Here is a 23,787-nt window from a genome sequence, read left to right as displayed (position 1 = left end):
AGAAGCGAACAATTTGTATGAGACAAAGGGAAGGAGGCAGTAGAGTCACTGAAATCCATGCATTTTGCAGTTGTTGCTTACGGCCCTCTGACCAGCAAGGAGTGGGGACACAGCTGTGCACAGGACCAAGAGGGGAGCCTGCCATCAAGCATTGTGGGAAACAAACGAAGCACGTGGACAAAGCGATGCTGTTGCTGTTCAGCCGCTCAGTCATGTTCAACTCTTTGTGACCCCATGGACTGCAGCACACCAGGCTTCCCTGTCCTTCACTATCTCCCAGAGTTTGCTCAAACTCACGTCCATTGAGTCGATGGACAATTCAATAAACTAGCTATTTCAGATGATGATCACTGAAGGGAAGAAATCAGCAGGGAGATGAGAGAGTCTTGACTGGTCAGACTGGTCAGGAAAGGCTCCCTGAGGAGGGAACTTTCAAGCTGAGAGCTGAGTGACAAGTAGGTGGCAGGAAGAGAGAGTGGGGACTCTGGTGACTTGGTGGCCTTGTGGGTTGGCCTTGCCCAGGAAGGGGGCAGGTTCTTCATCGTCTGAGAGTGGGGGATGGAGGGGAAAGATGCAGGGCTTGTTGATACGTTTGGAGGTGAGTGGAAGGGGTAATGAATGGCTCCGGCTCTGGCTGAAGTTGGGACCCACGTGGGCCTGAGAGAGACACATGGCGATCTCCTGGGTTCACCCAGCCGCCCAGCCTCCCACCCCTGCTTCAGGGTGTCAGCACCCAGAGGCACTCCCAGACCCTCGACTAACAAGGCAGGGAATCTGCTGGAGTGTGGACAGACGGTGGTTAACTGCTCCATTAAAAAAGTAGCAGTGCCAGACAGAAAAGCGCAAGTGGTATAAGATTCCAGTCATGAGACATATTCAGTACAAGCAAATCCAGAGACGCTGAAAAATAGATCAGTGGTTTCCCTGGGGCTGGGGAAGGGGGGATGAGGAGTGACTGCTGAATGGGTGCAGGGTTTCCGTTTGGGAGGATGAGAATGTCCTGGAACCGGAGAGTGGTGATGGTTATACCGCATGGTGAATGTACTTAATACCACTGACCTGTACATATTAAAATGGCTGCAGTGGTAAATTTTATCTTCAGTTCAGTTCAGTTGCTCAGTCCTGTCCGACTCTTTGCGACCCCATGGACTGCAGCACGCCAGGCTTCCCTGTCCATCACCAACTCCCGGAGTTTACTCAAACTCATGTCCATCGAGTCAGTGATGTCATCCAACCATCTCATCCTCTGTCATCCCCTTCTCCTCCTGCCTTCAATCTTTCCCAGCATCAGGGTCTTTTCCAATGAGTCAGTTCTTCGCATCAGGTGGCCAAAATATTGGAGCTTCAGCTTCAACATCAGTCCTTCCAATGAATATTCAGGACTGATCTCCTTTAGGATGGACTGGTTGGATCTCCTTGCAGTCCAAGGGACTCTCAAGAGTCTTCTCCAGCACCACAGTTCAGAAGCATCAATTCTTGGGCGCTTGGCTTTCTTTATGGTCCAACTCTCACATCCATACGTGACCCCTGGAAAAACCACAGCCTTGACCAGACGGACCTTTGCTGGCACATAAATTTTATGTTATGTGCATTTTTACAACAGTTAAAAAGTAAAGAGGGAAGTGGAACAACAATAACATGCATGCCTTTTCCTGACTGTGTAAGTCATATAAGCTCACTGCCTAAAAACTAAAGTGGAAACCGAGGGACTTCCCTGGTGGTCCAGTGGTTAAGACTCCAAGCTTCCATGCAGGGGCCGCAGGTTCGATCACTGGTCAGGGAACTAAGATCTCATATGCCAAATGGCCCAATTAAAAAAAAAAAGGAAAGCATTGACATAAAAATAATCCAAATCATTATAAACTTCAGTGCATATTCCCTACGCAGATGTGTGTATAATTATCTCTGATAGAAATGTAACAGTGTGTGTTCTATTTGAAACCTTGCCTGTCTCTCACAAACACTTTCCATTATAACAGCTTTATCAAGATACATTCACATACCATACAATTTATTCATTTAAAGTGTGTTCAGTGGTTTTTAGTATATTCACAGAGCTGTGCAACCATTACCACGATTTTAGAACATTTTCATCATACCTAGAAGGGCTTCCCAGGTGGTGCTAGTGGTAAAGAATCCACCTGCCAATGAAGGAGACACAGATGAGGGTTTGATCCCTGCGTTGGAAAGATCCCTTGGGGTAGGAAATGGCACCCACTCTAATATTCTTGTCTGGAAAATTTCACAGGCAGAAGAGCCTGGCAGGCTACAGTCCATGGGGCTGCAAAGAGTTGGACACGACTGAGCATAATCATAACTACCCAGAAAGAAGGCCTGAATTCGTTAGCCATCACTCCTCATACCACAGTCTTTAAATAAAGACCTACAGCATCATTCTGTGTGAGCAAACGGTACCACACTGCCTCAAACCTTAGACACTGTCAATTGCAAGCCACCTAACCCATGATATGTGCTTCCTTATCTTCTTGTCACTTAATCTGTAGTTGGTGATAGAGGGCTTATAGACTTCTTTGGACATATTTAGTACCAGCAATGTATATAACTCTGTGGAAGTAACAATATGAGACCTATGACAAAATTCATACATGCACAGGAATGACAGCTAGCCACGGGACACAAAGTGATCTCAGAGATGCTAAAATTTAAAATACAGGGACTTCCCCCAGCGGCCCAGTGGCTAAGACTCCACCTTTCAATGCAGAGAGTATGAGTTTGATCCCTGGTCAGGGAATTAAAATCCCACATGCCCCACGGTTTGGCAAAAAAAAAAAGTGCTCACCCTGGAATCAACGGTACCCAATATTGCAGAGTATGGAGTGAACTTGGCTATGAACAACAGAAGTAGACTCTACTCACTTGGGCAGAAAAGGACTTTGGGGGAGGAACAGTTCATAGAGTTAGCACTGGAGACCTCCTCTTGTCCAGTTGCTAATAATGTCTAGCTCTTTGTGACCCCATGAACTGCAGCACACCATAACTCTCTGTCCTTCGCCATCTCCTGGAGTTTGCTCAGACTGTTGTCCATCAAGTTGGTGATGCCATCCAACCATCTCATTCTCTGTCACCCCCTTCTCCTCGGCTTAGAACCAAGAAAGAATGTGCAACCTAGAACACAACTGTCCTAATCAGCCTTCAGGATGAGTCTGCTCAGGGTGCACTGCAGGGCTCTGTCACACCCCTGTGTGAGCTCCATGTCTCCACATCTCTGCATCATTCCTTCAAGAACCAAAGCCCTGGGCAACAGCCTCCAATTGCCCGAGGCTGCACCATTAGGACCAAAGTCTTGCCTCCCACCTGATTTGGGACTTCCTTCCATCTTGGCTGCATGGCCAAGGAAAGACAAATATCCCCCAAGTGGATGTGCTACAATTGTTTAGCCCATAATGTCAGATATTTATACTACTTCCAACATCTCCGTATCATAAACCAGGCAAGGCTGAACCTCTTCACTCATACGTCATCGTGCGATTGTCAGGACACGTCGAGGGTACGTTCCCAGGTGCAGGATCGTGGGGTAAAACGACAGGTGCATTTTTAGGCTTTGGACACTGTCACTGAGCTGCCCACGTCCAGTGGTCATACAGAATCACAGCAGATGTGCTGTGTCCCGCATCAGCTGGTTTGTACACAAAGATGAAGAAAACACAGATCCGGAGGGAGCATTAAGGGAGTCAGAATGCGGAGCGAGGCGTGCTCCGGGGCTTTCTCGTGGAGCCAGAGCGTTCTCTGTGTGATCTCTCAGCTCACAGTGTGGTGGAAGGGAGTTGAGTATCACAACAATAGTAACTAGCAATTACCGAGCGCCTGGCACGTGTTTAAGCTCACAGATCGATTCCTTTGATCCTCACAATAGTCAATAGATGGGCCATCTCTGGGTTTGGGTCCTGACCCTATGGCCTTGGCCAGGTCATCTTACCTCTAGCGGCCTCAGTTCCCTTAGACAGAACTGAAGACGCTGGCCCGGCCCACCTCGTGGGGGCTGCTGTGGGGTCTGACGGGGTCTGGGTAAGGAGCGCACAGTGGGGCCCAGGCAGCATTGCCACGTCCACTGTCCTGAGGGAGGAAGGGAGAGGGGGGTACTGATTCCCCAGCATTCTGCCCTGGGGCCCTTGGGCCACTCATCAGACCCCTCCCCGCAGGTGGACGAGATCTTGGGGGACCAGCTGACCGCCAAGGAGCAGGTGTTCACTGCTCTAAAGCAGTTCGCGGCGGAGCAACGGGTGGACGAGCTGGTGTGGGCGCTCACCCTGGCGCTGCCCCTTGAGGCCCGCGGGCCCCTCCTAGAGAACCTCAGGTACTCATTCGGGGTCAGGATGGGCGGGCAATGGTGTCTGTTCTCCTGCCTCCACCCCGTGCTGCTGCTGCTGCGTGGTCAGCCCCTGAGCTGGACCCCAAACACCCCACTGCCCCAAAACTAGGGTTTTGTCAGTGACCCCAAAGGCTGACCCTGGAAAGGGCAGCTATTGGTGCTGCCGCTGCCAGGGTGTCGCTTTGAGTGAGAAAGAAGGGCTGCCAACTGCTGGGCTGGGACGGGCTGCAGAGAAGACCCACCTCCTGCTGCCCTGCTCTGTCCCAAACCCAGACCGCAGAAGCCTCCAATGCTATCACCAAGATGCCCTTAGCTCTTCACTGAGAGGGAATAACGGCACAGCTCGAGGGCCAGGAGCTGTGCTGTGTCACAGTTCCGTGCAGGAATGGGACTGTGCTGGGCCCATCCTGATCCCCGGTACCACCACCACCCCCGCCCCCGCAGCCTAGTAACAATGTGTTAGCTCTGCCCTTTGATGATGCCAGCCAGGTGCCAAGAACCTCACCAGGGCCCCAGAGGAACACTTGCTCACTGAACCCCACCGGGACTATCATTATCCCCGTTCCAGAGGCAAACTGTGGCTCAGAGAGGGTTAGGGACTGCCCCAGAGCCATACAGCACATGAGCAGCATTCACGAGAACACGGACCAACTGACTGAGCACTTTCTGCTCAGCTTTGGACTCTAAATTCATCCTTGCTGGGGGCGCAAAAAAATCTCCTGGTAGGTCCTGTGACATCTGAAATGGCCTGGGACACTCCCCAGCCCCCTGACCTCTACCCTCATCCTGCCCCGCACTGCACGGCTTTCATCAGACCTCCCTGGGCCTGAGTGGAGTGTTCCCCGCTGGGATCCTGCGGGGCTGGCTCTGCACCCCCTGCCTCCAGGGCCGGCGCCGGCTCCCCCCGCCCCCCCCTCCCCCTCCTGGGCTCAGCCCGTCCCCTCCCCTCGCTGCCATTCACCCCGCAGCCTGCCCCTCCCTCTGGGCCTGGCCAATGTCAGGGACCGGGCTGGCCACCCCCACTCCCCAAGCCGGTCGCCGCCCCTCCGCTCTGCAGCGGAGCACAGAAGGCCACCGAAAGAGGCCACCATGAGCTGCCTTGGGTGAGTTAGGGGTCTGCCCCTTGCCGGGAAAATCCGAGAGGAAAAAAAAGTTACATCTAGAAACAAATTTGCAGAGATCATGCGCTGGGGCAGAAGGGCTCCCTGGGGCCGGCAGCCCCGCCCCTCCGCACCAGGGCTGGGCCAGGGGCCGGGTGGCCAGGCTGTCCCCGGGGAAGTTGGCACGCGTGTCTGACGGCTCTTAGCAGCCGGAGGCCCTCGCGGTCCGCCTCATCGGTCCTCCCTTCGGCGCTGCCCGGGCTTCCATCCTCGCCGCCTCTGCCGGGCCAGCTGATCTGCCTCCTGGGACACCCCCGTGCCTACCTTTCCCGTCCACCACTGGTCCCAAGCTGCTGGCAGCGGGTCAGGAAAAGCGGGGGGCGGAGGAGGCGCCCCCTTGGGCGTGCTCGATTGAGAGCCTGGGAAGCGGGAACGCTGGACCCCTGGGGATGCCCGGTCCCCGCAGCGTCCCCGAGGCGCCGCTGGGGAAGATGAAACAGCAGCCTCTGTTCTCAGCGTGTCAAGTGAGACAGGAAAATTGGGGAGGCTGCTGGAGGAGGGGGTGGCGCCCAGCTGGGCTCTGCAGAGAGAGGGGTCCCCTGGCAGCCATGGCTTCCTCCCCTATCCCCCACTCCCCACCCCCACCACTGGGCTCCAGGGGCTGATGGACTGGGTTCTAGGGGTCAAGTGGTGATCCCCACGCAGCCCCTTGCCGAGAGAGCTCCGAGAAGGCACGGAGGAATGGCACAGTCGGTTTTCTGTGATTCTGAGAGCTGAGCACCAACCGAAGGGCAGCACAGGGCTGTCAGGGCAGGCTGCCCAGAGGAGGCGGCAGTTCCAGGGCTGCACAGCGGCCAGTGGGGTGCAGCCATGTGTCCTGTGGAGGAGGAAAGATAGCTCATCAGGGCCAGGCATCCAGCTACAGAGGGGAACCCCAGAATGCCAAGGTGAGAGTGCCGCCTTGCGGAACCCAGCCTCAGGTACCAACCGTGTCTAGCTGTGAGTCACCCCGCTTTGGTAGGGCTCTGACCCTGCGACTGAGGGGAGTGAACTGCGACGACCTGGCCACCTGAGGACACACAGGGTAGATGAAGATACACGTGTGCAGGTGCGTGTGCACGCTTGACCAAGGCTGGAACCACTTACATCACCGCGCAGCTTCTGAGGGTGGTCCGGGGGCCACAGCAGAGGACTCGCGGAGAAAGAAGGAGCAGTGAGACCGTGAAGCTGGGTCAGCCAGAGCAGTAGCCACTAGCCACATGTCACTCTTTAAAATGAAACTTAATGAATATAAATGAATATAAAATGCAATTTAAAATTCAGCTTCACAGTCTCACCAGCCACACGGCAAGTATGGAGTGGCCCCGTCTGGCTGGTGGCCGCCCTACAGGACAGCACACACGGGGAGCATGTCCATCTGCAACTTGCATCAGTCTTGGCCAACGTGGCCTCTTCATCTTAGTGTGGCCGCGAGGCTGAGATTTGGGTCAGTGGCAGTGAAGTAAGTAGAGGGTCTTATCTTTCTTTACGACGGCAGGTACTCCTGTGGCTCAGAGCCTGATTTGGGTCTGTCCCCAAAGGGATCCCAGTCTGATGATGTGATAAAAATGACTTTCTAATTAGGACAGGCCAGGGAGTTTGGAAAGTGTGACGCAGTTGAGAGGGAACAGGCAAGCAAAGTGGGCTTCGTGCCCTGCTAGTGTTTCAGGGAACAGGCAAAGAAGGGAAGGATCGGGTGGAGGGGAGGGGAGGGGAGAGGGGAACCACTGAGGTGGCTGGGGAAGCTGGGTTTTGAGTCCTGGCACACCTCGCTTGAACCCCCAGTCCACTCATGGACAGTGTGACCTTGAGCAGATTCACTAACCTCAACAGTTTATCCATAAAACAGGGGTGATCATCTCCCTGTGTTCCCAGTGGGGTTCTTGGTGGGAAAGCAAGTAAATAGACTCTGCCAACTGCAAGCACCAAAGAGATTCATTGAGAAAGTGGGCTTTAGGGTTCCAGCACCTCCTTCACCCTCTTCTGCTTTAATGACAAGTGTCAGAGACAACATCACACAAGGTTATTTGGAAAATTCGGTGCCAGCGTGTCAGAAGCAGTGCCAGGCGGTCTAACACATGGCCGATTAAACTGGTTTACCCTCGGGAAGGTCTCTTTCTCCCTAGAGAGGTCTCTCAACCCCGGCACCAGCAACATGATTCTCTGTTGTTGGGAGCTCTTCTGTGCTTAGCTTACAGCATTCCTGGCCTCCTCCCTCCTCCTGCTTGTCATTTTGTGACAACTAAAACTGTCCCCAGACAGTGCCGAATGTCATCTGAGGGGTAGAGTCACCCCCAGTTGAGAAGCCCTGCCCGAGTGTGATCTGCCCTTTGGTAGTACCCTCTTGCTGGGGCAGATGCTTCAGCAAAGGCCAGTCCGGCCCACCCCGTGCTGCTTTGGGTCAGAGGCGCCAGCTCTGAGATGGCCCCACGGCAGTGTGTGCATGGCTGGCTGTGTCCAGATTCAAGCAGGAGCATCTCCGTGGTCACATCTCCAGTGCACAGACACGTGGAGTCGTCACGGTCCTCGGGCGGGCCTGGTTCTGGGTGCTGGGCAGTCACAGCTGGTGCACGACCACCAGGTAGGGCTCTGTCATGACGGGACAGTGAGCGTGCTTGGCCAGTGGATGCAGGGAGCTGTGCTCACTGTGAGCAGGGCTGAGGCCAGGCCCTGGGGGACCCCAAGTGAGGACAGGCTCTGGCTTCTCCTCTCCAGTAGAACACATTCATCTCAGGGAGACCCCCTATTCCCCCACCACCACGCTCACCTGCCCCCTCCTCACTTGCCCCCAGGTCTCATTAACTCTACTACTCATTAGAGACTGGCTGCTTGTCCCATCCTAACACCCTTCACTGTGCCCCTCCCAGCATCGCCCCATCCCTGGTGCACCAAAACCTTCAGGGGCCCTCCACCTCCTCTTAAACCCTTAGACCCTCCCATGGCTCCTCTCTATTCTCATGAGTGCAGGCTGAGCTTTGACAAGGGCTTTCAAGGCCTCCCTCTCTAGCCTCTTCTTCTTTGGAGCTTCCCCCTGGGTGAGTGAGGAAGATCTCCCTGGCTAACACCGGCTGAGTCCTTGAGTCCTAGCATAAAGGCCACCGCCTCCAGAAAGCCTTCCTAGACTCTACATAAGGCAATCGGAGCTTCCTTTGAACTGTCGGGATCGGTCTCGCTGCCGGTGCGGGGGACTCTCCGGGGCGCCGCAGCCCGAGGGATCAGAGGCGAGGCGCCTGGGGAAGGGCTCGTGGACGGGGGCTAGAGGAGGCCAAGGGGCGGCTCGAAAGGCCCCAGCTCGCGCGGAGCAGACGGGAGAGTTCCCCGAGGGGCGGGGCGGGGCGGGGCCACCCGAGAGGGGCGGGCGCGGGGCCGCGGGCCCAGCCTGCTCGGGAGGGGCTGAGCGCGCTCGCCCGGCAGAGGCGCGTGGAGTCGCCGCGCCCTCGCTCCGCTCCGGGCTCCGCACCCCCGGGCCATCGGCACCTGGCGCGCCGCCTTCGCCAGCTCCAGATGGGGAAGGACCAGGGCTTCTCTCGGCACTTTCGGTAGTTTCCCCGAACCGCGCGTACGGAGCCCCCGGGAACCGCGCGCCCTGGGGCGACGGACCCGCCTCCGGCTGACTTGAAAAGGGGTGGGGCTCGGGCACCGAGGGGCTTCCCTGCTCAGGGTGCGTACCCAGCGAGCCAGCCTGACTAGGGGCAGGCGCTCGGGACGATGGACATAAACCCGAAGGGTATTAAAGAGGGGGTTCCCGGCTGTGGGCACTGGCCCGCCGCCCTAGGGGTCGGGATGCAGGGTGGGGACCAAGGATGGAAATGAAAAGTCCTCTTTCCTTCGTGTGACTGGACAGATCCAGGGAGCTAGACAGAGAGCGAGGCAGAGACGGTGATGGAGAGGGCCTTGTGGGAACCCCCGATGGGGATCTGGAGCTGGATTTGGACCTGGCCCCTAAAGAACAGACTAACTCTGAGTGCAACGTCACTGGGTGGCCTCCCAAAGAGCCCCGTGGACACAGAGAAACCTGCCGGCACAGCAGGGACCTGGGAGTCTGGGGACAGCTGTAGAGTCAGGCCGTCGGTTCAAAGGGGCATCGGTCCATCAGCCACAGTGATCTATGAGGCCCCACTGCACCTGGATCTGCCGGGGCTGTCAGTTCCGAGCAGACCCAGGGCTGGAGTGCGTGGGCCAGACTGAGGCGCACGGAGGGTCCACACCAGCCAGGAAGGACATCTGGCACACCAGGCAGGCTAGGCTCCCATCTCAGCCCCATGGACACCGAGGAGGGCAGAGGGCACCCAGCCTTCTCCCACCTGGGCAGTTGGTGACTCACCCTGGTTCCCACTGTGGGGGTGGGGGAGGCCCTTTCTGACTGCTGCTAGAGGGTTGGACCTAGGGGCTGCGGCTGTTGGGCTGATACATTCTAGAGCCTGAGGCTGGAGCCCAAAGGGTGAAGCAGACAGTCTCCCACCTGTCATCTCTGCTTTGCTTGGGCAGGAGGCGGGCGGGGACCATGCAGGCCAGCAGACAGAGACGTCCGGCTCTGCAGACCTTGAAAGACCATCCAGGGAACACAGCTGAGGCCCTGGATTTTCGGGAATCCCTGGGGTGGGCAAGGATGAGTGTATCGGGTGATGGCTCTCCTGGCAGAGCCGAGCAGGCCATCATTCTTGCCTTCCGCTTGCCTGGAACGTCCGGATCTGGACCAGAGCTCACGGGGCAGGGCGGGGGGGTGCACCCTGCTCCCCAAGGACGCACATCCCTTCCCTCCCACCAGGCAGCCCCCTGCCCTAATTAAACCTACCCACAGAGATCAAGGGAGCTGAGTGGGGGCCACCAGGCGACCTCCGAGGGATTGTATGTCCGCTGGCTGCAAGGCCACTGCTCCCTGCCCTCCCCCGATGCCCTTGGCGCTGGCTCCTGGTCCAGAGAACAGGGAAAGGAGCCTTGGGACGCAGCCAGGGAGGCCTCACTAGCAACCAGAACTTCAAGGGCCCTCAATGGAGCCTGGTGACAGTGTGGAGGCCCAGAGCCCAGGTTCCACCTCAGCCGTGGGCAGCCACATAGTCCTGGAACGAGACGGACTCCCTCTGAGCCTGAGAATTCTCTGCCAGGGGCCAGGGAGCCCCAGGATGTTGACCGCTGCCATTCCTCAGAGGTGTGGGGGGCCACTGCTGGACCACCCTCTTTACTGCTTCACTGAGTCCTAACTCTGCTCAGCCCTGGCCGGTCACCGTGGCTCACACCCAAGCTACAGACCCAGTCCTCTGAGAGCTTCCCACCTTGTAGAGGAGACCCAGGGGCACCACAGAAACGTCCCGGGGTGTGGACTTCAACAGGGGACTGTGCGAGCCTCCCTGGGGCCTCTCGTCACTTCCAGGCCAACCGCTCAGAGAGCAGGAACCGCAGTGCCTTCAGCTTTGAAGCCCAGTGCCTGGCTGGCACTGATAGCAGGGACTTCCTAAAACATGTTGGACTAAACTGGAGGAAGGGTGTTGAAGGGCGAAGCCAGGTCAGCTAGGACAGCAGAGTGTGCCGGCGGGGGCCACAGGCTGGGTCAAAGAGTAGGAGCAAGACTGGACCCCGTGGTCCCCATCCGGGCTGAGGGTACTGCCAGGAGGCCCGCGGTGGGCTGGGAGTCTCCTGCGGGTCTAGGCGAAGTCTCACCCCAGCGAGGATGGTGGCTTTGGTTTTCTCCAGCAGAGTTTTCTCCTGGAATCAGGCAGGGAGAAGGTGGTTGCGGGGGACCCCTGGCTGCGGCCTGGCCTGGCTGGTGTGAGGGCATGAGGGAGTCCGGGGAAGCCAGAGATGGGAAGACAAAGGCGAGAGAAGGAACAGGTCCACGGAAGGTCTTGGAGGGTGCTGAGGCCAGAGTAACGGGGACCTGGGGAGGGAGGCTTTCCCCAAGTGGAGCCGCGGCCCTCGGGTGACCCGGGCCCACTAGGGCACAAGTCCAGGCCCCGAGGGGGACACTGATGCCCCAGGCCACTCCTGGGCGGAGGACAGCGCCCAGTACGGCGCCCACGAAGTTTGCCGATTCTGTGGTCCTCGCCCGCAGGATCTTCATCCCCAAGAAGCACCGGGCGCGCTTCGACGAGGTGGTGTCTCAGGGTCTGCTGGGCAAGCTGTGCCGCGCGCGGCGGACGCACGGCGCGCAGCGGCTGCGCCGGAGCCGCAGCGAGGAGCGGCCCGAGCGCCTCCTGGTGTCCACGCGCGCCAGCGCCGCCCCTCGCCGCCCCGACGAGCCGCCCCCGCGCAAGGCCGCCTCTCTGCTGGGCGGCCGCGCGGGCCCCGGGGGCGCGCGCAGGTACCCGGGACGGGCTGCGGACGCCTCTCGGTCGGTGGGAATGGAGACCCGGGCCGAGGGCGCGGGGGCGAAGCGGGGGCACCAGGGGGTTGGGGTCCATGAGAGGTTAAGGGGAGCGGGACGCGGGACCTTGCCATCCCCTGCTCCCCGCGGGCTCCTCTCCCCAGATAAAGGCACACTGAGCGACCCCCACCCCACCCCTTCTTTCTCCCCAGGACAGTCCGAGTCTACAAGGGCAACAAGAGCTTCGGCTTCACGCTGCGTGGCCATGGACCTGTCTGGATCGAGTCTGTCTTGCCTGGTGAGGGATGGGTGGGTTGTTCAGAATGGGGCAGAGGAGCCTGTGAGGTCGATCAGCGGCTGCTCCCCTCTTCAGGTCCCAACCTTGAGGAGCCTGTGTCCTCTAAGTGTCCCAGAGCAGCCGACCCAGATCACATCTTCCCCAGTCCAGGCTAACCCCTCCAAGTGCAGGGTCACTTTAGAGCCAAGTTCTCCATTCAGACCTTTCCTGGGCCCCCATGCAACCCTCCCTGTGCCCACTGCCCACTGAGAACTGGGCACTTGCTGGGCAGGCCACAGGGCTCCAGGGCCTCTTCCCAGTATCCAGACTCCAGGGACTCCCCTCTTCCACCCCTGGCCTGCCCCTGTGGAATGGAGACATCTGGAAGAATTCCTCCTTGCCGCCCCTCCAGTGAGGGGTTGGCAGGGGGAGGGAAGACTCTCATTTCCTGGGGAGGAAGCGCATTCCGCTGTGGGTGTTCTTTGCGGGGAACACGGCTCCCGGCGCTGCCCTGAGCTCTCCCACCCTGTCACCATCCGCAGGGCGGGGTCACTGGGTCTGTCCTGCTCCCTCAGCCCCTCCCTGAGCACGATGCTTCCAGGGACCCATCCCCAAGAGTGCACCTGCTGATGCCGAGCTCCTTCTGCCCCTCTGCATCCCACATCTCTGGTGCATGGATCTGTGAGAAAGGCTCCTCTGATCTCTGCCACGCACCCACCCTTTACATTGTCCTGTTTTACATGGGCTCCCCCGGGGCAGGGCCCTGCTCAGTTGACCCGCCCTCTCACCTTGCTTCCAGGGAGCCCGGCTGACAATGCCTCCCTCAAGTCAGGCGACCGGATCCTCTTCCTCAATGGACTGGACATGAGGTCAGAGGCTGTTGGGGACATGGAACTTAGTGGCAAACAGCCCCCAGGACTCCTGACTCCTGGGACATCCTGGCCACAGGCCTCTGACCAGTTGGTTCCCTGTTTGTCCCCCCTCCTATGGGAAGTCTTGAATCCACCCTCCTACCCTCCAGGATGTCAAACCATCCTTCCAACCCGGAGACACCCAGGCTCCATGCTTGGGGCGAAGAGTTGAATAGATCGTGTGTGTCATTCCCTTGGCAGCGGTGGGGGGGTAACCTACCCAGGGGGGATGGGGTCATGATGCCTCCTGTACCCACAAGTGTCCAGCTGGCCCTGGGCCTGGAGCTTCTCCTGCAGAGGAGGTTAATGCACGGGCGAAGCAGGGCCCTGGCTTCGAGCCGACCTATGGCCTCGCCGTGTGGCCTCCACCAGCAGGACACGGGGGTCCGGCGGCTGGCTGTGCCCTCGGGTCATGCTGGGCTGGCCCTCCGGGGCCACCTCTGCTTGGCAGGAACTGCTCCCACGACAAGGTGGTGTCCATGCTCCAAGGCAGCGGCGCCATGCCCACGCTGGTGGTGGAGGAGGGGCTCGTCCCATTCGCCAGCGGTGAGATGCCCGTGGCCCTGGGCCGCCTTGGCCGCTGGAGCCTCTACTTGGGTCACCAGGGGTGGGATTACCGAGTCTACTGAGGCCTCTGCTCTCCCCTGCAGCTTTCCTCCCCAGGTTGGGCATCCTCAGGGCTCCTCCTCCAGCCCCATCCTCAGCACTCAGCCCAGCTGGGGAGGTCCCCTGGCCCCAGCTGAAGGGCAGACCTTGCCTGGCCTGGGGACTCTGGCTCACTTGTGCCTCTCCTTCCTGTGACCCACCCCCCCGGAAGATTCCGACTCGATGGATTCCCCCAACCCGTCGTCGGCACTCACCTCCCTGCAGTGGGTGGCAGAGATCCTCCCATCCAGTATCCGAGTGCAGGGGAGGACCTTCAGCCAGCAGCTGGAGCACCTGCTCACGCCCCCCGAGCGCTACGGCGTCTGCCGGGCCCTTGAGAGCTTCTTCCAGCACAGGTGGTCATCCCAGGGTGGCGGGGGCAGCGGGGGGTCTGGTGTGGGTGGACCCAAATCCTGCCGGGACTCATCACCACTCACCTGCCTGAGCTTCTCCTGAGCGTGGCGGCGGGGGGCATTGGGCTGCCCTAAACAAACCCCAACTCTGACACCTCCTAGCCACGTGACCTGGCCAGGTCCCAGCCCTCTCTGTAAATTGAAGCAGACAGTGAGCCCCTGCAGTGTGTTTGGCAGGACCCTCGAAACACCCACCCAGGGGCACTCACAACCAGCCCAACCCTGTTCGGGTCGGAGTAGCATCTTTCTTTTCCCACCTCAGTGGCAGCAGGAGTGTTTATCACACCCCTCAGCCCAGAGGGTCATTGTCTTGGTCTTTGCAAAGCCAATTACTTCTTCATCCCCTTTTTCATTTTAAACAAAAACGTATGTTTGTTGAAATATAATTCACGTACCATACAATTCACGCATTTGAGTGTACAATGCTCTGGCTCTTAGTATGTTCACAAATGTAACCACCACCACATTCAGTTTCAGGACATTTTCATCACCTCCAAAGGAAGTCCCAACCGTTTCACAGCTCCAGTAATCTACTTTCCTTCTCTGTAGGTTTCCCTGTTGTGGAGATTTCAAATGCTGGAACCATACGACATGTGGACTTCTTTATAATTATTTTCCCACTTTAAAAAATTCTAATTAGTTTATTTGTGACCATGCTGGGTCCTGGTCGCTGCGCACGAGCCTTCTCTAGTTGCAGAGAGTGGGGGCTACGCTCTAGCTGCGGTGCGTGGGCCCCTTGTTGCCGCGGCTTCTCTTGTTGCGGAGCATGGACTCAGTGGTTGTGACTCTCGGGCTTAGTTGCTCCGAAGCACGTGGGATTCTTCCTGGACCAGGGGTCGAATCCATGTCCCCTCCACTGGCAGGCGGACTCTTAACCACTGGACCACCAGGAAGCCCCAGTGTGTGGACTTTCGTGTCTGGCTTCTTTCATTTGGCACATTTTCAACATTCGCTCGGGCTTCCCTGGTGGCCCAGTGGGAAAGAATCTGCCTACAACGCAGGAGACCCTGATCCCTGGGTCGGGAAGATCCGCTGGAGAAGGAAATGGCAACCCACTCCAGTATTCTCACCTGGGAAATCCCATGGACAGAGGAGCCTGGCTACAGTCCACGGGGTCGAAAGAGTCAGACATGACTTAGCAACTAAACAACAATAGTATTCATCCAAGTTATAACACCCACAGTTGACCTTCAATATCTGTGGGTTCTGCATCTCCAGATTTCACCAACCATGGAACAAATATATGTGGGAAAAATTACAGGAAATTCCAAAAAGCAAAACTTGAAATTGGCCAGAATTCCCTGTATGTTTCAGATACCGATTCCTTGTTGATTTTAGACATTGTAAGTATCTTCTTCCATTTGTTATTCTCTTATTACTTCCGTTATATCTAGTATTATCAGCTCCAGGTTTTCTTGATTTTGTATCATCACAGTCAATGCATATGGGGCCTTTTGGCTTCGGCTTTTGAATTTTTGTTCAAGAAGTCCTTCCCTGCTCCTTGGTCAAAAGAAATCTCCTGCTTTATCTTCTGTTAGTTTTATAATCATACCTTGCACAGTTTGGTCTTTTATCCACCCAGGGTTCATGTGGTATTCTGTGAGGATCAGTTTTATTTTTTTCCATACAATGCAGGGATCAGCAAACTGTTTCTGGAAAGGGCCCGACAGCAAACATTTTAGGGTTTGCAGGCCATACCGTCTGCACTGAAAGCTGAAGCCCTTCAGCTCTGCAGTTGTCACTTGAAAATGGTCACAGACAATATACACCAGTACGGGTGGCCACGTTCCCGTAAATCTTGCTTTACAAAAACAGGTGGAAGACCAAATTTGGGGCCTTGGGCCATCATTTGCCAGTCCCTTGAGTCAGTTTTCCAAATATGTTCTATACATTTTTTTTAATTTAAATTTTTGGCCCTGCCGCATGGGGGAATTTACTTCCCTGACCAGAGAAACCTATGCCTCGTGCATTGGCAGTGTGGAGTCTTAACCACTGGACTGCCAGGGACACCCCGTTCTATCCGTTTTAATCTTCACGGCAGCTCTGTGAGGTAAATGCTTTTCCCCTCACTCCCCGCCCCGACCCCCACAAACCGCCCCGCCCCCAGCCAAGCAACCCAGCTTACAGGATCTTAGTTCCCCGACTAGGGATTAAACCTGGGCCACAGCAGTGCAAGTCTAGGGTCCTGACCCCTGAGCCGCCAGGGAACTCCTTTGTCTCCCATTTTACAGAGGAGAAAACTGAGGCACAGAGAAATGAGTAATTGGAGATCACTTGGCTGGCAGGTGGCAGAGCTGGGATTTGAGTCCGGCAGGCTGTCCGCAGAGCCAGCCTTCCCGCCCACTTCTCTGTCTGGGGAAGGAGGGGAAGGGCCCCCGTCCCCCACCCTGGCCGCTCTGGTGAGCCCCTGAGTCACGCACTCCTCGCTCTGCACCCCCCTCCCCCACCAGGAACATTGACACCCTCATCGTCGATGTCTACCCGGTGCTCGACACTCCGGCCAAGCAGGTCCTCTGGCAGTTCATCTACCAGCTGCTGACCTACGAGGAGCAGGAACTCTGCCAGGAGAAGATCGCCTGCTTCCTGGGCTACACGGCCATGACTGGTGAGCGCCCGCCGCCTGGCCCGCCCACCAGGCGAGGGAGCCAGACGCCTGTTCTCACCTGGGAGGCTTTACAGCCGGCCTGGCCCCTCCCACTCGCAGAGGCACCCCTGTGCTCTGTAGCTAGCATCTTTCAGGTGGCCCAGTGGTGAAGAATCTACCTGCCAAAGCAGGAAACACAGAGACACAGGTTCGATTTCTGGGTCGGGAAGATGCCCTGGAGTAGGAAATGGCAACCCACTCCAGTATCCTTGCCTGGAGAGCCCCGTGGACAGAGGAGCCTGGCGGGCTACGGTCCATGGGGTCGCAGAGAGTCAGACTCGACTGTAGATACGTGCCCAGCACTCCCAGGCTGGCCCCTTGCTTGGCTCCGCAGATGCACTTTCCCAGCTTGATCCCTAAAGCAGGATAACCTTAGACTCTTTTTAAAAAATATTTATTTATTTGGCTGTGCCGGATCTTCCCTGCCGCATGTGGGATCTTTGGTTACGGCGTGTGAACTCTTAGTTGCGGCATGTGGAATCTAGTTCCCTGATCAGGGATTGAACCCAGGGCCCCTGCTTTGGAAGCACAGAGTCTTAGCCACTTGACCACCAAGGAAATCCCACCTTAGACTTCAAACACGCATCTAACGCCAGAGATCTCCGAGTTTCTCACCCGCATGTGAGGGTTTCCACAGTGGCTGTGCTTTGCACCCCAGGGAGGGTGGCACAGATGAAGGAGTCCATGTGGACACTGTTTACAGACCTGGATTGTGAGCACACGGCCAGCTCACCCTGCCTGGTGGGCTCTGAAGCCCGCAGACCCACACGAGAGCCTGTGGGTCCCTGTGCAGCCTCTGACCCCCCATGCCATTCCACTGCTGCCCACACACATCTCAGCACGTGGGCTGCGGGCATCCAAAGGGGGCCAAACCTTGGGCACCTGCGCTGGACCGCCTGCACATCCCATACGTGCCCCCCCCGGCACCCATTGACCCCCGTCCTGGGGACCCACGACTGGGGCTTGGGGGGGCTGTGAACTCAGATGCAGACTGGGCAGCAGACGTCCCTACCACACTTCTGCCCTGACCTGGAATCTTCCACGTCACCCCTGCGGGTGGTGGTGTCGCGTGTGGAGACCTTGGAGTCTCGGGGTCCTAGGTCCTCGTCATGAGGAAGGACCTGCTGGGGGAGGGGCTGTGACCCCCCTGCACGGCCTCCATCTTCAGGCCGGCACTACCTGGGGCACCTCCTGTGCCGGGCACCCCGCTTCCCGTCCCAGGGCTCCCCCTGAAAGCAGGGCCAGGCTCACAGGTGGCGCCCTCGCCCTCCCTGTGTTCAGAGGCTTCTTGTCCGGCTGAGAGAACAAGGAGCCCGTCTCCCCATTGGTCCCACAGCAGAGCCCGAGTCTGAGCCGGAGCCAGAGCTGGAGCCTGAGCCGGCGCCTGAGCCCCAGACGCGGAGCTCCCTGAGGGCCTCCTCCATGTGCCGCCGCAGCCTCCGCTCCCAGGGCCTGGAGGCCAGCCTCGGCTGTGGTGAGGCCGGGACCAACAGGCCGCAAGCGGGGCTAGGGGGGAGGGCGGGGCCAGGGCTCGGTTTTCCCACCTGCAAAATGGGCTTGGCCAGATGAGACATCCCCAAATGGGCTGATCCAATGCCTCCTCCCCACCCCGGGTCTGCAGGGCTTGATGGTTCTTTCTCCAGGGCCTGGGTTGGGGTCTAACCCTTAGAGCTCAGAGGCAGTCACTAGACCCCTGCCCCGTGGTGGACTTGGCCCTCCTGATTCCCCCAGCAGGTCCCAGCGACTGTCCAGAGATGCCTCTTCCTCCCATCCCAGGCGAGCGCCAGGCGGGCGACGGCACATCCCTCCCTGAGACGCCCAACCCCAAGATGGTGAGACCTTCTCTCCGCCTGCTCCTGGTGTCAGCGGGGAGCTGGGAATGGGTGGCCCATGGAGGTGGGGCAGACCCTGGCCTCCCAGACCACCCGGGCCTGCCTCTGAGGCCGTGTGTGGGGGGAGGTGAGGGCTGACTGGACTCAGCTGCACCTCGCCTCTCCGGGAAGATGTCAGCTGTCTACGCGGAGCTCGAGTCCCGCCTGAGCAGCAGCTTCAAAGGGAAGATGGGGACCAGCTCCCGAGCCCGCGCCTCCCCGCCACTGCCCAGCGCGGCAGGCCCAGCAGGTAGGGGCTCTCCAGCCCCGGCTCCCGAGGGCCTCTCCTGCCTCCTGGCCAGCTGGCTGGGTGTTGCCCCCACCCCCAGGCATACCCCCCCGGAGCCCCTTTTTCCTCCGTCGCCGTGGGACTGAATGCTGGGGAACCCAGTCAGCCTCCGTGGCTAGAAGCCATCAAGATCCGCCTTGTCCTGGCCCCCCTCCCGTGTCCCCTCTCTGATCCTCACCCCCACTGTGGATCTGGAAAAACGGAGGGCTGCTCCCAAGGGGTGGGGTCCTCAGTGAGCGTGTGGCTGTTGTATAGACTAGATAGAGTGCGTTGCTCTGTGAATGGCTCAGCTGCAAAGATGGAAGCTTGCACAACAGTTTCTTTGCAGTTCCGAAGGCAGAACCCCTGGGTGATACTTCTGTGAGCCAAAGCCTTGCTGGGTATGGGAGGTGCCCCGAGACTTTGGTCTGGAGACCCCCTCGCCCTCGTCTTGTGTTCAGTGGGTTCCGGGTGGGACCCTGGGATCCTCTCCAGGATGAGCAGGGTCTGCCAGCAGCATGCCCTTCATCCACTATGGCCTCCGATCACCCTCAGGGAAGACCTGGAGAGGCAGAGTTACTAGAGTCTTCCTGCGCTGTGTCCAGAGAGGGAAAGAAAGGTGCTGCCCTGGCACCCTCCCCCTAGTCTGCGCTGGAACCCAGGCACTGACCCAAGAGGGGTCCTCACGGCCCGCCCCCCACTGCAGGGCCCAGGACCCGGTCCAGCATCTCATGGCCCAGCGAGCAGCTCCTGCCCTCCCCCTGCTACTACCCACTGTGCTCAGAGGGCCTGGCCTCCCCCAGCAGCTCCGAGTCCCACCCCTACGCCAGCCTGGACAGCAGCCGGGCACCTTCCCCTCAGCCGGGCCCTGGGCCCGTCTGCGCGGAGAGCCCCCCGAGCCCGGACCCCAGCCGCCGCCCCTCCAGCCGCCGGAAGCTCTTCGCCTTCTCCCGCCCTGTGCGAAGCCGGGACACCGACCGCTTCCTGGATGCGCTGAGTGAGCAGCTGGGCCCCCGGGTCACCATCGTGGAGGATTTCCTGAGCCCCGAGAATGACTATGAGGAGGTGAGTGCACAGGCACATGTGGGGGGTGCGTGGGGGGGCCTGTAAGGGAACTGGGGTCCCAGGGCTCCTGCCAGAGGCCCGCTGCCCCGAGGGCTGTGCCCCAGGCATCCCGTCCCTGTCTCCCAGGACACCCCGCTCCCCAGCTGGAGCTATCCCACCCTTGGCTCAAGCTTCGACACCCCCTACCCAAGGCCACCCCAGGTACCAGTTCTTAGGTTCCCTAGCCAGCTCAGGCTGTCCCATCCACAGCCTCAGGCTGACGCCCCTGGACAACCCCTGGGCCGTGCCTCCGCTGCCCCGGGCCTTCCGGTCCTCCACACCTCGGCCCCTGCCCCAGTCTCCCCCAGGGCCCCGCCTGGCCCTCCCCTTGCCTGGCTGTCTCCCCAGATGAGCTTCCACGATGACCAGGGCAGCTTCATCACCAACGAGAGGAGCAGCACCAGCGAGTGTATCAGCAGCAGCGAGGAAGGCAGCTCCCTGACCTACTCCTCCCTCTCCGACCACATCCCCCCGCCCCCCCTCAGCCCCCCGCCCCCGCCGCCCTTGCCCTTCCATGACCCCAAGCCCAGCAGCTCCCGCACCCCGGACGGGCCCCGGGGCCCCGCTCCGGCGCTGCCCAAGCCCCTCGCCCAGCTCGGCCACCCGGTCCCCCCACCGCCCCCGCCGCCCCTGCCCCCACCCGTCCCCTGCGCACCCCCCATGCTGCCCCGGGGCCTGGGCCACCGCCGCAGCGAGACCAGCCACATGAGCGTCAAGCGCCTGCGGTGGGAGCAGGTGGAGAACTCAGAAGGCACCATCTGGGGACAGGTAGGTGACCTGGGGACCCAGAGCACGCTGCACCAGGGGAGGCAGTTCAGGCACCAGCGGTGAAGACAAGGTCCACCTCTGGGGCGCTTCCAACATCAGCTGACCACCCCCGGGTCCTCCTCATCCTCAGCAGTCGAACGAGAGCTCTGTCCAGGGACACGCTCACCCTCAGTGGTCAACACAGGCACCGAAGCCCAGTCAGTGTCCCTGAGCCGGTGACGTGCTGGGGACACCCAGAAAAGGCACCGCTCTCACCCATGAAAGCTATCACTCGAGATTTTGAATGGTCCCCTTAGGCTCTTGGAGCTGAGAGAAGGGCAGCTGGTTAGAGAGTCACAGACGTTTGAGCAGTCTGACAGCCTGCCGTGCGCAGTGTGTTCACAGGAGCGGAAACCAGAGGATTCTGAAAAGGGCAGCTGGTCCAAAGCCCTACGCAGCAGCCTCTCCCCTTTCACTTCTTGCAGTTTATTTCTTTTTGGCTGTGCTGGGTCTTCACTGCTGCGCGAGCTTTTCTCTAGTTTCAGAGAACGGGGGCTACTCTCCAGTTGCGGTCCCCGGGCTTCTCATCTCAGTGGCTTCTCTTGGGGTGGAACACAAGCTCTAGGGTGTCCTGGCTCAGCAGTTGCGGCTTCCGGGTTCCAGAGCGCAGGCTCAGTAGTTGTGGCGAATGGGCTTCGTTGCTCTACAGCATGTGTGATCTTCCCCAGTCAGGGATCGAACCATGTCTCCTGCATTGGCAGGAGGATTCTTTACCCCTGAGCCACCAGGGAAGCCCCCACCCCTTCACTCTGATGCTCGAGTTTCCTCCCAAACAGCACTGCCAATATTTACTTGATCACCTTCACTGATGGGGAGCTCAGTATCTGCCGAGACATCCCTTTCCTCACTGGACAGTTTTCACCAACCATCCTCGGCTTGCTCTGGAATTTTTGTCTCACCAGGATTCCCATGCCCTGCTTTCTGTACCGCCGTTTGAAATCAAGCAGAGCAGGTGTATTTCCTTATCCACAGGCCAACCAGCCCGTCGGATGAGCCAGGTCCACCCCATCCCTGTTCTTTGGGTCACTGCCCTCGAACATGGTTCCTAGCCCCACAGTCTGTCAAAGGGCAGGCCCCAAATGGAACTCCCAGAGGGCTTCACCAGTTCAGAGGACAACACACGGCCCTCATCTCCTCTGACCTGGATATCACACTCCTCGCTTGGCCCAGGAACCCTCCAGTTTTGGGGGCTGCCCCATCTCAGTATCCTTTCCCGCCATCATCCTCCAGGCGGCCCCTCCTCTTCCTGGGACGCCGAGTAACGTGTCCTTAACGCAGCCACTCTCCTTTGGAGCATGCCTGTCATTTTTTTTCCCATTGCCACCTCCTGGGTCCTGATTCCATCTCCTGCCTTCCCAGCCAAGTTGGCATCAGCCCACATCTCCAGGGAACCTTCTCATGTTACTAATAAGGGTGGTCAGCCGGACAAAGTCACGAACAGGGACCTCCTGGGTCCCCTGGAGACTCCTACCAGCCTCAGATGGGCCTTGCAGCCTTGCTCTGCAGAGTGATGCTTCCACTGGTTTACTGCAGTGGACACAGGGACACGGGTCAGGCATCTGACCAAGCCCCTGCAGCCATGGGCCTTCTAGATTGTCACCTCTCATCCGGATCAGGCATCACAGCCGCCCAGCCGGTTCCTAGCCTCTGGCACTTCCCTGCTTCCTTTTCCCCAGCTTCGGGGACCCAGGGCAGCTCCGGTGAACTCACTGCCAGCAAAGGACACCTCAGAGCAGCCCCGGACCCCTGTGCCACCTTCTTAAGCCCCCTTGGGTGGCTCCAGCCCCTTCACAACCCCTGTACCCCTGCTCCAGTGCGACTTGCTGGCTTCTGCATGGAGAGCGTTCGAGGTCTGAGTGTTGTTGACCGCAAGAGGAGCCAGCTCACCGCCCGAGCATAACTTGGATGATTTATCAATGGCTTCTCCTGCAGGCTCCTCCCGAGCCGTCCCCGGGTTCCTGCCAGGGCTTGGTGGAGGCTTTCCCTCAGCGAGTGCTCAGGGCTGCCCTCAGAGGGTGGGGGGCAGGGGGGGGCCACAGTCCAGCTACCAGTGCTAGTGCTCACTCTGAACCTCCCCATCCCTCGCAGCTCGGGGAGGACTCCGACTACGATAAGCTGAGCGACATGGTGAAATACCTCGACCTGGAGCTCCACTTTGGCACCCAGAAAGCAGCCAGTGAGTGGCCCCAGGGGCCGAGGGGAGCCCCGACGCCAGGTTCTGCGGCAGCCCACCCAGTGCCTTCTGTGGGGGCCCCAGGGCTTAGAGTCCCTGAGGTCTGAACAAACTGCCCTTTACTTCCTGGGCCCTGAATTATTTAACGTCTCAGAGCCTCAGTTTCCCCACGTCAGTCCTGGAGATGGTAATAACTGGCGTGTATCACATGCTTACCAAATGCCGCACACCGTTGTTTCTACATTAATCCTGCGCCAGTTGTGTGAGGTGGGGGCTGTGATCACCCCAGCTTCCTGATGAGGAAGCACAGAGAGGCCAGGTAGTTTGTTCAAAGTCAGAATCAGGTAGACAGATACCCCGTCCAGCCTCTCTCTCTCCCCTAACCGGCCTCTGCGTGTCTCCCTGTCGTTAGGATACTGTGTGTGTGGACAGTGGTCCTGGGGTGGAAGAGAGAGACTGTTGTCCTTCCAGGCAGCATCTACAGTCACCAGGTGGCCGGTTCTCCTGATGGGGCCGGCTCAGGCCCAAGGGCCCAGGGGAGAGAGGACGGGGGAGGGGCATACACACACCACACACACTGGGTGTGCAAGACTGGACTCCAGAGTCCATGAGTGAGGAGAGTGTGGACACCTGGAGCTGATTCAGTCAAGTCCATGGTCGGGGACCTCAGGACTGTGGGTTGTGGCCACACCCCTCCTGGGCCCTCTCCCAGTAGCCTCAGCCTAGCCTCCCCTCCCTATACCATCAGTTTCCCTTCCAGAGCCGGTGCCGGGGCCTGAGCCCTTCAGGAAGAAGGAGGTGGTGGAGATCCTGTCCCACAAGAAGGCCTACAATACCTGTGAGGGGCTACGGAGGCCTAGGGGCTGGGGGGGGGCAGGACACGACCCCTTGGGACCACAGAGCC

The 23,787-nt window shown here is 58.9% G+C and overlaps 1 protein-coding gene across 2 annotated transcripts in view; it reads left to right on the top strand.

Annotated features, from left to right (window-relative positions):
- LOC120856162 (Grid2 interacting protein) overlaps nucleotides 1-23,787 on the top strand; it is a 31,068-nt gene that overhangs the window by 3,416 nt on the left and 3,865 nt on the right. The window contains exons 2-15 of one of the 2 annotated variants that reach the window (XM_040231211.1): nucleotides 4,161-4,315; nucleotides 11,519-11,767; nucleotides 11,983-12,068; nucleotides 12,847-12,916; nucleotides 13,410-13,504; nucleotides 13,776-13,959; nucleotides 16,467-16,621; nucleotides 17,997-18,134; nucleotides 18,395-18,492; nucleotides 18,664-18,781; nucleotides 19,506-19,864; nucleotides 20,252-20,671; nucleotides 22,799-22,886; nucleotides 23,644-23,721. In XM_040231211.1, coding sequence (XP_040087145.1) covers nucleotides 4,161-4,315; nucleotides 11,519-11,767; nucleotides 11,983-12,068; nucleotides 12,847-12,916; nucleotides 13,410-13,504; nucleotides 13,776-13,959; nucleotides 16,467-16,621; nucleotides 17,997-18,134; nucleotides 18,395-18,492; nucleotides 18,664-18,781; nucleotides 19,506-19,864; nucleotides 20,252-20,671; nucleotides 22,799-22,886; nucleotides 23,644-23,721 — 2,293 coding nt within the window. Of the gene's footprint in view, nucleotides 1-4,160; nucleotides 4,316-5,419; nucleotides 5,434-11,518; nucleotides 11,768-11,982; nucleotides 12,069-12,846; nucleotides 12,917-13,409; nucleotides 13,505-13,775; nucleotides 13,960-16,466; nucleotides 16,622-17,996; nucleotides 18,135-18,394; nucleotides 18,493-18,663; nucleotides 18,782-19,505; nucleotides 19,865-20,251; nucleotides 20,672-22,798; nucleotides 22,887-23,643; nucleotides 23,722-23,787 lie in introns of those variants that run through there. The other variant, XM_040231202.1, reaches the window with a different exon arrangement.

The sequence above is a fragment of the Oryx dammah genome, unplaced genomic scaffold, assembly GCF_014754425.2.
Source record: "Oryx dammah isolate SB20612 unplaced genomic scaffold, SCBI_Odam_1.1 HiC_scaffold_2, whole genome shotgun sequence".
Classification (NCBI taxonomy): domain Eukaryota; kingdom Metazoa; phylum Chordata; class Mammalia; order Artiodactyla; family Bovidae; genus Oryx; species Oryx dammah.
The sequence above is the reverse complement of the archived record's forward strand: the minus strand, read 5'-3'. Positions and strand labels throughout refer to the sequence as shown.